This window comes from Mustela nigripes, chromosome 17, assembly GCF_022355385.1.
Source record: "Mustela nigripes isolate SB6536 chromosome 17, MUSNIG.SB6536, whole genome shotgun sequence".
Lineage (NCBI taxonomy): Eukaryota > Metazoa > Chordata > Mammalia > Carnivora > Mustelidae > Mustela > Mustela nigripes.
The window spans coordinates 42,411,261-42,425,409 of NC_081573.1; the positions used below are offsets into that span (position 1 = coordinate 42,411,261).

The 14,149-nt window shown below is 39.0% G+C and overlaps 1 protein-coding gene across 2 annotated transcripts in view; it reads left to right on the forward strand.

Annotated features, from left to right (window-relative positions):
• NFATC3 (nuclear factor of activated T cells 3) overlaps positions 1–14,149 on the forward strand; it is a 131,552-nt gene that overhangs the window by 109,975 nt on the left and 7,428 nt on the right. Inside the window, exon 10 of one of the 2 annotated variants that reach the window (XM_059382019.1) lies at positions 11,984–12,087. The exons of the other annotated variant lie outside the window; for it this stretch is intronic. Coding sequence (XP_059238002.1) covers positions 11,984–12,084 — 101 coding nt within the window. The 3' untranslated portion in view covers positions 12,085–12,087. The remainder of the gene's footprint in view (positions 1–11,983; positions 12,088–14,149) is intronic. 2 annotated transcript variants of the gene reach the window in all.

A 14,149-nucleotide genomic window follows, 5' to 3' on the forward strand; every position in this document is an offset into this window, starting at 1 on the left:
TACCAAGTGATGGTTTCTTTCAAGAAGTCCTCTTAGAGGGGTGTCTGGGTGGCTCAGTCGATTAAGGATCTGCCTTCAGCTCAGAATCCTGGGATTGAGCCCTGCATCAGGCTCCCCGCTTAGTGGGGAGTCTGCTTCTCCCTCTGCCCCTCCACGCCACTCATGCATGTCATGGTCTCTCTCTTGCTCTCTATTTAAAAAAAAAAAAAAAAAAAAGAGGAAGTCCTCTTGGAAGGCTGTGATGTTACTTATTTATCCAATTTAGGGCATTTTTCAAAAATCTTTTGCTACTTCTTTTTTTCTTTGTACCATTGTCCCTGCTTGAAAATTATGCTCTCTGCATCTATAAAATTATCAGTGAGTTTTTACTTGTGTTACAGTTTGTATTCCTGGAGCTGTAACTTTTCCTAAACATTGCAGTGCATTATAGTGTGTATGTCTCAGTCTTTGGACCAAACGATACACATATAACCAGTACAGAAATGTAGACTTGCACAGCTGTGTTTTAAGCATTTTAATTAAGATTATAGTATTGTTAAACTCGATTGCCTTTGACCTTTAAATCCAAGCCCATTTAATTTGTGACTGAACTGAATCCAGTTACAGCTTTCCATTAGAATCCCTCAATTCCCATTTGTCCTCTTTTGTTCCCAAACTAACAGAGCTGCAGCTGAAGCCTTTCAGCAGAGAAAAGGGTACATGTTAAATATAGCCTGACCCGCTGCTCTGGTGAAAACTGACACGGCCGCTTGCAGGCTCTGTGCGGTGACATGCTGATCCTGAATGTAGGGCAGTTGCTAATACGACTGTAAACAGGGACTTCAGACGTGACCGCAAATGCTGCAGTTCTGCATATAAGTAACAAGCTTTGAAAGTAGCAGGGGAGGGATAAATGAAAGATGTAGGAGGCTGGTGTGGAGGAGCAGAGGTAAATATTGTGTGTTGTATTCTACCTGTTGGATATTAGTTTCATTGGTGTTTATTATATTTAAACAAAACAATAAAGCCATGTATATAGTCAGTGGTGAGAGGGGTCACAAATAAAATATTTAATGACTTTGGGGCAATGAGGTGGAGGGAGCAGATGGTATTGAACTTTGTCCTTTAACTGGGGTTTGGGTAGCTAATGAATCCTCTTCTGGGAAGCATGCATGTAGTGTCCAGCATCAGCATATTTATGAGAATAACTCCAGAGGCAGGAAATTCCCGTAAATAATGCCCATGTAAGCTTTGGATAAGCTTTTGGCTTATCCGGAATGGACCATGATGGTGATTCAGGATCTTAGACATAGGGACTCTTGAGTATATGATAAGAACATTTAATTTTCAGATCCAGTGAAGCAACTATAAGCATTTGAAAGAATTTTTAATTTCTTATTTAAATGTATCTATGTACCTCCACAGACACAAATTAATTGTACTCCATTTGAACAAAAATTTTTCTTTGAATGAACTTGACACTGAAATTTATACCTAAACTAAGAAAAATCCAAGAGAGGCTACCACTAACTAACATATATATCAGCATATCACAAGTCTTCAAAAAAGGGGGCCTGGGTGGCTCAGTGGTTAAGCATCGGCCTTCGGCTCAGGTCGTGATCCCACTGGGATCATGTCCCACATGGAGTCCCACATTGGGCTCCCGGCTTAGCAGGAAGCCTGCTTCTCCCTTTCCCACTTCCCCTGCTTGTGTTCCTGCTCTTGCTATCTCTCTTTCTGTAAAATAACTAAATAAAATATTTTAATTAATTAATGAAGGGTACCTGTGTGCCTCAGTTGGTTAGACAATTGCCTTTGGCTCGGGTCATGATCCCAGGAGTCCCGGAATCGAATCCCACATCCAGCTCCCAGCTCTGTGGGGAGTCCACTTCTCCCTCTGACCTTCTCCCCTCTCATGCTGTCATCACTCTCTCTCTCAAATAAATAAGATCTTTTATTTATTTATTAGAAGATTTTATTTATTTATTTGACAGAGAGAGAGAGAGAGATTTATTTGACAGAGAGACAGGCAGAGAGGCAGGAGGAGAGAGAGGAGGAAGCTCCCTGCTGAGCAGAGAGCCCGATCACAAGACCCTGAGATCATGACCTGAGCTGAAGGCAGAGGCTTAACCCACTGAGCCACGCAGGTGCCCCTAAATAAAATCTTTTAAAAAAATAATTAGCGAGGGCGCCTGGGTGGCTCAGTGGGTTAAGCCGCTGCCTTCGGCTCAGGTCATGATCTCAGGGTCCTGGGATCCAGTCCCGCATCGGGCTCTCTGCTCAGCAGCGAGTCTGCTTCCTCCTCTCTCTCTCTCTGCCTGCCTCTCTGCCTACTTGTGATCTCTGTCAAATAAATAAATAAAAATCTTAAAAAAAATTTTTAAAAAAATTAGCGAATTGTGGTTATTATTCTTGATAATAAAACATGTTCTGTGCTCGGTGCTAGCCATTTTGCTAGTGTGACAGTAGCTCATTATTTCTTCCCAACAATCTGTGAAAAATGTATTACTAGTTTTATTTTTTAGAGAAGTGGCTCAGAAAGCTTAACTACTTTCCCAGCATTACATGGCCATAAACACTGGGACTGGCATTTGAATCCAATTCTGCCTGAAATTTAGATTGTCTCAAATGTTTAGTGGTTTCTGAAATAGCTATAATTGATTACTTTATGTAATCTCACCTTTGTAAACACAATAAACATAATAACTTCCTTGTGTCTGTCATGCGTAAGGTACAAAGCCAGTGTCTAAAGCTGTACTCAATTTTAAAAATTTGTATCTTCTTTTTGAGCTCCCTTTGGAGAAGGATCATTCACAAAGTCAAAAATATTTTAAGTGAGAAATGAATTTTCAGCTCACCAGTTCAGCTTTTATGGTTTGATGGTAACTGGTAATTGTCTGGCTTTGTGTGACAAGGTTACCTCTAGCCATGGATCTTAGCTTTTGATAAAACGTAGGTTGAATATACTCAAGTAATTCTTTCGTGTTTGAAGATGTCTGACTTTTTTTTTTTTTAAACATTACCTACCATTAGCCTGTCTTATCTGTGCAGGAAGAAAAGTATCAAACTCTTAAGTTGTGGTGGAAGATTGGGTATGGTTGAGAGTGGTGGGACAGACATTCTAGCTTTACATAAGCAAGAGTTAGAACAAATTAAGTCCCTTATTATCATATTGTATATTTAAGCATCTGTAAGTGGTTTTATGTGGAATGAGAATTTTAAAATTTGACTGTATTTGTGTTGCTGAAGATATAAACATTGGTTTTGGGGGTGCCTGGGTGGCTCAGTTGTTAGCATCTGCTTTCAGCTCAGGTATGATCCCAGGGTCCTGGGATGGAGCCCTATGTCGGGCTCTCTGTTCAGCAGGGAGCCTGCTTCTCCTTCTCTTGCTTCCCCTACTTTTGTTCCCTCTATAGCCTTCTCTCTGTGTCAGATAAATAAATTCTTAAAAAAAAAAATTAAAAATGAACGTTGGTTTTTGAAAAAGTCATACATTCATATGTTAAAAATGCCAGAGGTTACAACATAGTACATACACAGAAAATATTCTCTCCTATGTATGTAATTGTCCTCTGTATGGACAGTTGGAGGAATTACCAGGTTCTTGGCTGTCACTTCAAGGGTATTTTAAGCATCTATAAGCAATTGTATACATTTTTCCCTTATTTTTACTAATGTGATGCATTTTGCTTTTTGCATATATTCAGTCTTAGAATTTTCTAAGTACTGTAACAAAAACTTAATTGGGAGATATTTTTAATAAAATATTCCATAATATAGCTGTACCTTTAATAAGTACAATAAAAAACTTTTGACAAATGTAATTTCCTATCTTTTTATAGATACCTGTGTATATGTATATGATAAATGCCTAGACGTAAGATTGCTAGACAATTTGGGAAAGATTGTCAGATGTCTTTCATAAAAATTGTACTAATTTACATTGCCACTGGCATTGTGAGAAGGTATCTGTTTCTCTTGTACCTTCACCAGCACATTCTGTTGTCAGACATATTTGCCAGTGGGTTAAGTGGAAAACAGCTTCTAAGTATAATTTTAGTTTACATTTCACTTAGGAGTTAAGCTAGTGTACCTTTTTACATGCTAAAGAGAAAATCTTTGTCACAAATTTGTCATCTCTGTTGGTATTTACCTCTCTGTTGGTATTTACTTTTCTATTAGATTATTGATCCTTGTCTTACTGATTTATAGTATGTAGAAGCCCTTTATGTGTTAAGTTCCTAAGCTCATTGAGCTATGAGTTAACAAAATTTTTCCCAATGTAACATGAATTCTTCCCATGAAGAAGTTTTGTTTACATTTATATAACTTTTTTTAAGATTTATTAATTTATTAGAGAGAGCATGCACATGAGCAGGGCAGGGAGAGGGAGAGAATCCCAAGCAGACTCCCCACTGAGCACAGATCCTGACAGAGGCTCAGTCCGATCCCAAGATCACTGACCTGAACCAAAACCAAAAGTTGGATGCCTAACTAACTGAGCTATCCAGGCATTTCTACATTTATATAACTTCTGAATCATTTGTTTTGTTTCCCATAGCTTCCATGATTTTTTAAATCTTTGAAAAAGTCATACATTCATATGTTAAAAATGCCAGAGGTTACCTTTGTGTGACAAGGTTACCTCTAGCCATGGATCTTAGCTTTTGATAAAACGTAGGTTGAATATACTCAAGTATGTAGAAGCCCTTTATGTGTTAAGTTCCTAAGCTCTTTGAGCTATGAGTTAACAAAATTTAACATTCTTTCGTGTTTGAAGATGTCTGACTTTTTTTTTTTTTAAACATTACCTATCATTAGCCTGTCTTATCTGTGCAGGAAGAAAAGTATCAAACTCTTAAGTTGTGGTGGAAGATTGGGTATGGTTGAGAGTGGTGGGACAGACATTCTAGCTTTACATAAGCAAGAGTTAGAACAAATTAAGTCCCTTATTATCATATTGTATATTTAAGCATCTATAAGTGGTTTTAGAGCAGGAATTTATTTTGGTGGAATGTATGAGGAATTGATCCACTATTACTTTTTTCAGATGGCTACCTAGTTGTCAAACATTATTTTATTAAATAATTGTTTTTCCATTTTATTTTATTTTTTTTAAGATTTCATTTATTTGACAGAGAGCACAAGCAGGGGGAGGGACAGGCAGAGGGAGAGGGAGAAGCAGGCTCCCCACTGAGTGGGAAGCCCGATGCAGGGCTCAATCCCAGGACCCCAGGATCATGAACTGAACTGAAGGCAGCTGCTTAACTGACTGAGCCACCCAGGCACCCCTCCATTTGATTTAAAATGCCAACTTTATCTAATACTTAACTTCCCTGTATATTTGTATCTCTCTCTGAACTTTTTCACAATAGAAAATTTTAAATTTTAAATCTTCAACCTTGCATTAGAAATTCAGTAGTGTATTAGGGCGCCTGGGTGGCTCAGCTGTTAAACATCTGCCTTCCGCTCAGGTCATGATCCCAGGGTTCTGGGATCAAGCCCCACATCAGGCTCGCTGCTCAGCGGGAAGCCTGCTTCTCCCTCTCCCACCTCCCTACTTGTATCCCTTCTCTCGCTGTCTGTCTCTGTCAAATAAATAAATAAAAGAAATTCAGTAGTGTGAATGAAAGAACACATAATCTTGTTGGCAATTTCTTTATAATGTGATCTGACCAGTGATTTTTACAGTATCACACCAATTCATGTCATATGAATTGTTGCATACGTAAAGTTTGTAAGCTGATTACATTAATTTAACTATTGCTTGCCTACTTATGCATTAAATTGTATTCATTTGTTTATTCAAACAGCATTTATCAAGTGCCTATTATATGCTAAATACTACTGTTAGAGGCCCTTGGTGGATAAAACAGATCTTACCCTCACAGAGCTTGCATTCTAGTGGGAGGAGCCAGACAATAAACAATAGACACAATAATTAAGTAAGTTATAAAATGTGTTGGGAGTGCTGTGAAAACAGAAAAAGAGCAAGCAAGGTAAAGGATGTTCGGGGTGTTGGGAAGGGTAAAGTGGAGAGCACATTGCAGTTTTGAGTAGAGCAATCTGAAAGTACTTCTTATTGATAAGGAGACATTTGATCAAACACTTGAAGATGAGGAAATAAGCCATGCGAATACCTGTAGGAAGAGTATTCCAGGCAAAAGTGACAGCCAGAGGAAAGACCCTGAGGTGGAAGCATGCCTGGTTTTAGTAAAGAAGAGTAGCAGTGAGGCCAGAGAGGCTGAACCAGAGGGATCTGGGGGAAAGGAGTGGGATATGGCCTCAAGGAAGTAACCGGGAACCATAGCATGTAGGGCTCAATCTTTTCGGTTTCAAGACTCCTTTATAATCTGATGAGCTACTGAGGATTAACAAGAACTTTTATTTATGTGGCTTATATCTCTCAGTATTTATTGTATTAGAAGCTAAATCTGAGAGCTTTTAAAAACAGGCGCACATTCCATTCCAGCTGTGAAGCTGTCAAAGACTGTGTAGCTCCACTGGAAGTCTCCACTATAGAGTCATGAGAGAGTGACAGTGATAAAGGCAAGAAACATTTTAGGATTATTGTTGTTTTGACAATTGCATACACCCTTAAAAGTTCTCCAGAAAAAAAGAACTGCTGTGGAGAGTCTTAGAGCCCTTGTAAGGTTTTGATCAGATGAGTTGTGATCTGATTTAGGTTTTAGCTGGGCTGCTCTGGCTCCTGGTTAGAAAAAGGACTGCAGGGAAGTGAGGGCAGAAACAGGGAGACCAGATAAGATGCTATTGTAGTAATCCAGGCCAGAAATGATTTAGACTAGGTGGTAGCAGTATACGAGCTTTGAAATGGTGTGATTTTGAATATATTTTAAAGGTAAAGCCAATAGCATTTCCTGACAGATTTCTATACAGGGTGTGAGAGAAGGAAGTTTGTTTCTTTTTTTCCTGAGAAACTAGAAAGGTGGAGTTGCCATCAGCTAAGATGGGGAGGGCTATAGTTGGAGTAGGTTTTGGGGAAAGATAGGTGTTTGGTTTTAAATGTGTTGCATTTAAGAAATTTGTTGAATGTTCATGTAGAGATATCAAGTAGTCATGTGGGTCAACGAGTCTAGAGTTTGGAAGTGAGTTATACACTGATGATAAAAATTTGAGAGTTGTTAGTGTGCATATGCTATTTAAAGCTGTGACACAGGCACCTGGGTGGCTCAGTTGGTGAAGCATCTGCTGTTGGCTCATGTCATGAGGTCATCAGGTCATGATCCCGGGGTCCTGGGATGGAGACCCACGTCAGGCTCCCTGAGCAGGGAGCCTGACGGCTTCTCCCTCTCCTCCCATCTTGTGCTCTGTCACTGTCTCTTAAATAAATAAATAAAATCTTTAAAAAATAATAAATAGGGACGCCTGGGTGGCTCAGTTGTTAAGCGTCTGCCTTCAGCTCGGGTCGTGATCCTGGGGTCATGGGATCAAGCCCTGCATCAGGCCCCTGGGCCTGCTTCTCCCTCCCTTATTGGTCATTTCTGTTTCTTCTTTTGAAAAATGTCTAGTCAAGGGGCACCTCGTGGCTCAGTGGGTTAAAGCCTCTGCCTTCAGCTCAGGTCATGGTCCCAGGTCCTGGGATTGAGCCCCACATCGGGCTCTCTGCTTGGCGGGGAGCCTGCTTCCTCCTCTCTCTCTGCCTGCCTCTCTGCCTACTTATGATCTCTGTCTGTCAAATGAATAAAAATCTTAAAAAAAAAAAGAAAAAGAAAAAGAAAAATGTCTAGTCAAGTCTTTAGCCATCTTTTTCATTGTTTTTGTTGTTATAGGAATTCTTTATATATTTTGGATATTAAGCTCTTATCAGATATATTATTTATAAATATTTTCTCCCATTCTTTGTGTTCTCTCTTTACGCTCTTGATAGTGTCCTTTGATATTTTGATAAGGTCTTATTTATCTGTGTTTTCTTTTATTGCCTGTGTTTTTAGTGTTATATTTAAATCATTGCCTAATCCAAGGTCATGAAGATTTGCCCTGTGTTTTCTTCTTCTTAGAATTATAAGGGTGGTGCTCCTAGGTGGCTCAGTGGGTTAAGCCTCTGCCTTCGGCTCCGCATCGGGCTCTCTGCTTCTCCCTCTCTCTCTGCCTGCTTCTCTGCCTACTTGTGATCTCTGTCTGTCAAATTAATAAATAAATAAAATCTTAAAAAAATAAAATGCCGTTGGTATTTTGTTAGGAATTGCATAGAATCTCTATGTTGCTTTGGATAGTGTTATTATCTTAACAATATTGTCTTCCAATCCATGAACATGGGATGTTTTCCATTTATTTAGAAACCTTAATTTCTTTAAACAATGTTTAGTTTTCAGCGTACAGATCTTATGCTTCCTTGGCTCTTTCCTAAATATCTTATTCTTTTTGATATTATTGTAAATGGTGTTGATTTTTAAATTTCCTTCTTGGGTTGTTCACTGAAAGTATATAAAATACAACTGGGGGCACCTTGATAGTGCATAATTAGGCATGGGACTCTTTGTTTCAGCTCAGATGGTTATCTCATGGTCATGGGATCTAGCCCTGCATCTGTTCTGTGCTTATCACAGAGTCTGTGTGGGATTGTCTCTCCCTCTCCCTTTGCCCCTCCCCCTTATTCTCTCACTCGCTCAAATATATAAATCCTTTTTAAAAAAAGAGTACAACTAATTCTGGGTGTTGATTTTTTTTTTTAAGATTTTATTTATTGGAGAGAGAGGGAACATGAGCCAGGGAGGAGCAGAGAGAGGGAGAAACACACTCCACACTGAGCACAGAACTTGATGCCAGGCTTGATCCAACGACCCTGAGATCACAACACGACCAGTAACCAGGAGTCAGACCCTTAACCGACCCAGCCACCTAGGCATCCCTGTGTGTTGATATCTTATAACTATAACTTAATTTATTAGTGCTAATATTTTTTGTATATCAGTTCTTTCAAGCTTTTTATGTATAAGATTATTTATGAAAAGAGATAATTTTACCTCTTCCATTACAATTTGGATGGCTTTTATCTCTTTAGCCTAATTGCTCTGGCTGAGAATTCCAGGACCAGGGGCACCTGGGTGGCTCAGTCGTTAGCCGTCTGCCTTCGGCTCAGGTCGTGATCCCACGGTCCTGGGATCGAGCCTGCATCCGGCTCCCTGCTCGGCAGGAAGCCTGCTTCTCCCTCTTCTACTCCCCCTGCTTGTTCCTTCTCTTGCTGTGTATCTCTCTATTAAATAAAGAAATAAAATCTTAACAAAAAATAATTCTAGGACCATGTTGAATTAAAGTGGCAAGAGTGGACATCATTGTCAAGTTCCTGAGGGAAAGCTTTCAGTCTTTCACCATTGAGTATGATGTGGGTTTTTCATATATGGTCTTCATCATATTAAGGAAATTTCCTTCTATTCGTAGTTTATTGGGTGTTTATGAAAGTGAGTTGAATTTTGTCACATGCTTCTTCTGCATCAATTAAGATGACTGTGTAGTGTTTTATCCTTCATCCTAATAATGTGTAGTAAATTACATTCAATGCTTTTCAATAAAGCTTACTTGGCCATGATATATACTTTTAGTATACTGCAGAATTCAGTTTGCTAGTGTTTGTTAAAGATGTTTGGACCTGTATTCACAGGGGATATTGTATAGTTTTCTTGTAGTGTCTTTGTCTGGCTTTGGTATCAATAATGCTGGCCTTAGAATGAGTTAAGAAATATTCCCTCTTTAATATTTTGGAAGAGTTTAAGAAAGGAATGGGGCACATGGGTGGCTCAGTGGGTTAAGGCTCTGCCTTCAGCTCAGGTCATGATCTCAGGGTCTTGGGATTAGGCCCTCCATCTGGCTCTCTGCTCGGCGGGGAGCCTGCTTCCCCAGCTCCCTCTCTCTGCCTGCCTCTCTGCCTACTTGTGATCTCTGTCTGTAAAATAAATAAATAAAGTCTTAAAAAAAAAAAAAGGACTGGTATTGGGGTGCTAAGGTAGCTCAGTCAGTTAAGTTTCTGACTCTTAATCTCACCTCTTGATCTTGATCTCAGGGTTGTGATAGGCCCTGTATGGGGCTGCGATGGGAATCAGCTTCAAATTCTCTCTCTCCCTCTGCCCCTCTCCAACCCCACATGTATATGCTTTCTCTCTCTCAAATAAATCTTGAAGAAAGAAAGGATTGGTGTTAATTCTTCTTCAAGTGTTTTGTCACAGTGTTTTTGATAGGAAGAAATGAATCAGGTATTTTGTGAAGCTGTCAACAGTGTTTCAAGGAACTAGAAAGATGTCTTGAGGACTGCACATTTTCATAAGCACAATATGAAATTATCATTGCATAAATCAACTCATTAAATCACTAGGGTTGGGGCACCTGGGTGGCTCAGTGGGTTAATGCCTCTGCCTTCAGCTCCAGTCATGGTCTCAGGGTCCCAGGATAGAGCCCTCGCATCACAGCGGGCTCTCTGCTTAGCAGGGAGCCTGCTTCCTCCTCTCTCTCTGCACCTGCCTGTCTGCCTACTTGTAATTTCTGCCTGTCAAATAAATAAATAAATCTTTAAAAAAAAAAAGTCACTAGGGTCTGCTGGCCTCTTAGCTTTGTTCCTTTGCTTCTTCTTATTTATTTGCTGATGTATCTAGAATCACATAGGTCTATACCCTCATTGTTTTAGAAGATTCTGTTAGGCAGATTGGGCATCCTCAGAAAGGAGACTTTTGACTATGTATATTCAGTCTCTAAAATACTTCATACACTGTAGTCCTTAAATCCTCTTTGAGAACTTGGTGAGTGATCTCAATTCAGTAATAAAGAAGCTTAAGAAAATTTTTGCCTGTAAGCACAAAGGATTTCTGGCTGTAGTGTTTTGTTTTGTTTTGACCCCTTAATTGAGGCTGCATTTTGCACAGATTGGCTCCTCCTTTGTTTTACCTCCTTTATCAGCCTAAGACAAGGGCATTAATTATTGTTCACAGAGACTATGTACAGATTCTTCTGTGCTAAGATAAAAATAAGCATTTTTCTGGAATCTAAAGGTTAGATCCTTTTGTTTGAGGTTGAATAAGCAATGGCTAAAAGTAATTCCTTATAGGCGAAAGGAGGAGGCTTTGCATTGTTGTGTTTGGGCTCTCTAACTAGAACTCTGAACATGTCAGCCATTATCACAAAACTGACCAGTAGTAACTCTTGAATACAGTGACTTTCAAACATTTTCGATAGCTTCATATAATAAGAAGTAAGTTTTATAGCATGATCTAGTACCTAACAAAAATACATATACAACTAACATGAAAGTCTCAGAAGCCAATTCTTAACTTTTTTTTTAAAAGAAAATGCAGCCTATCTTCTATCTTGTTCTATTTATTTTTGAAAACATGCTCTTTTCAATTTGCTGAATTGACTTTATAACCTGCTAATAAATGTGGCCCATAATTTAAAAAATACTCCTCCATAACCCTCAAATTTACCTCTGCATATAGTTTTCTGAGCTTTTGCCCTTTGGCATTTTGATTCTGTGGTTTGAAGTAGAACCTAGGAGTTTCTATTTTTATCAAGTGCCCAAATAATTCTGATATCGCCATAGATAAATATTTGGGAACTACTAATAGACCCAACCTAAAAACTCTTTTGCTTAAAACTAAATCTGTCATATAAAATTGCGGACATCAGGGTGCCTGGCTGGCTCAGTTGGTAGAGCATGTGACTCTGGATCTTGGGGTCATGAGTTCAAGACCCATGTTGGGGGTAGAGTTTACTTTAAAAAGATAAGTAAATAAAAATAAAATTGCTGAAACCATCATTGTCACTTTTGAAGTTTTTTGCCCTTTTAATTTTAGGAAGTAAGTTAGCCATTATCTAAACTCTCTGGACTCCAGTATTCATATTATTTAATAAAAGGTGGGGAGCCATTTTATATAGTGATTGACAGATAAAGGATGGTTAAATTCCTCTTGATTATAGAAAAAACAGGCTGGGCATGTAGTAGATTAAGTTATTCTCTGGTTTGTTCCATTCAGTAGTGATGTTGTCTTCTTTGACACAGACCAGTTTATGTCTGACTTGGAACACCAGCCATCAGGTTCAGCAGAGAAATGGCCTAACCACAGTGAGCTCTCATGTCCAGCTCCTTTCTGGAGAATCTAGAGGGTGAGTGTTGATTGAAATGTGTCATTGTTTTTATACCCAAATCTGGTATTTGCATGCAGTGGCTGGATTTGCATGTGCTACAGAGGATGGGGTATACACGGGCAGTCTTCTTGATAGGTTCACTCATTATCTTTGGAGCTACACTTTGACTACAAGACTCTACTTTTTAAATCTAACCACACTAAGGTTCTTACATTAGTGTTTAGAAATTTAATCTGAGTTTGAATAGAAAGCACGTATTTAAATTTATTAAATCAAAGCAGAGAAGCCCATCTATAAGAATTCTATGGCTTGCGTGGGGGGGGGCAGCGATAAAAAGGATTCTGTGGGTTGGGTGCTGAGTAAACCTGGTTACCAAATCAGGTGTATAAGCCTACTGATTTCTGGTCATGTTTTGTTGTGAGGCAATATGAAACAGAAATAAAGCAGGAAATTTTATCTGCCTGCCACAGGCAACTTGAATCATTTACCCTGAGCCTGACTTGTGGGCCCGTGTTTACACTCCTGATAGTGCTTCTGGGATTCCATTTGGAAAGAATCCATAGAAATGAAGTCTGTGTGAGGGAAGGGCCGGACCTCAGGCCTCTCTTCCTCAGCAACTCACCAGGAACATAGCTCTCCCTGCTGTCACACAGCCCCTTTCTTCAAAGACTCTGAAAGCCACTCGAGAACATATGTGATTATAAATACTCAAATCATATATTGTAAATATACAAGTTATATTGTATATTATATATGTGTAAATTATAAATACACAAATTTTAATTCTCAAAATGCCGTTTGAATTTAATTTTAATGAATTTAGGTTTGGAAGGGGACTACCCAAATCCTTATATTTAGGATGCTAAAGCCTCATCAGATAAGGCACCCAAACACTGGCTTCTCCCAGAAGCTGAGCCTACCCTGGTCTCATATCATCCTTGTCTCTAGCCATGAGAGGAATAAAAATGGCAACTAAATTCTTGTATTTCTTTAAGGAGAGTTATAGCCTTAAGGGTTTTTTGTTTAATTGAAGTGTAATTGACATACATATCCTATTAAGTTTCAGATGTACATCACAGTAATTTGATATTTTTATACATTTAAAGTGATTCCCCAGGTTAAGACTTGTCCCAAATAGCACCATATAAAGTTATTACAGTATCACTGACTTTATTTCCTCTGCTTACAATACAACTCCATGACTTAACTATTTTTATAGCTGGAAGTTTTTATCTCTTAATTCCCTTCAGCTATTTTGACCACCCTCCCCACCTTCCTTCCTATAACCAGAAAGATTTAAATGAATTTCCTCATATAATGGTTGAGAAGATCAGTTGAAGAAAGATTAAGTAAATCACTCTAGTTATATCACAGCTGAACCAAAATTAAAGTTTTATCTCTTCTAGAGTTTACCCCATTGCTCTTCCTGTGTGTGAAGCAACAAGTAAGTTGGTCACTAGTGATCTTGGTAAGAAGTGTTTCTTTGCAATGAAGGGATCAGTGTATGACTAAGGAGTGAACGGGAGGTAAGAACAGAAACATGAAATAGCAGGCAGTGTATGTAACTCCTTTAAGATATTAAACAATGAGGGGCGCCTGTGTTAAAGTCTCTGCCTTCGGTTCAGGTCATGGTCTCAGGGTCCTGTGATCGAGCCCCACATTGGGCTCTCTGCTTGGCGGGAAGCCTCCCCCCCACCTCTCTGCCTGCCTCTCTGCCTACTTGTGATCTCTGTCAAATGAATAAATTTTTTAAAAAAATCTAAAAAAAAAAAAAAAAAGATGTTAAACAGTGAAAGAAAAAAATTAGATATAGAGGACTATGTGGGTTCTAGGATTTTTGTTTACTTGCTTGTTTAAGGTGGAGAGCCTTACCATACTTAGTAACAATGAGAAAGATCCAGGAGAGAAGGTGGGTAGATTGACTGAAGAGCTGGAAGTGTGAAGAAAATTTTTGGAGTAAGTTTTGAAGAGGCAAATACATAGGATCTATAGCACAAGTGCTGGAATGAGTCATGTGGATTTATGGTTCTGGAGCTCATGTTGGGTCCCTGGAGGCTATAGATTTGGGAGTCAACGGTAT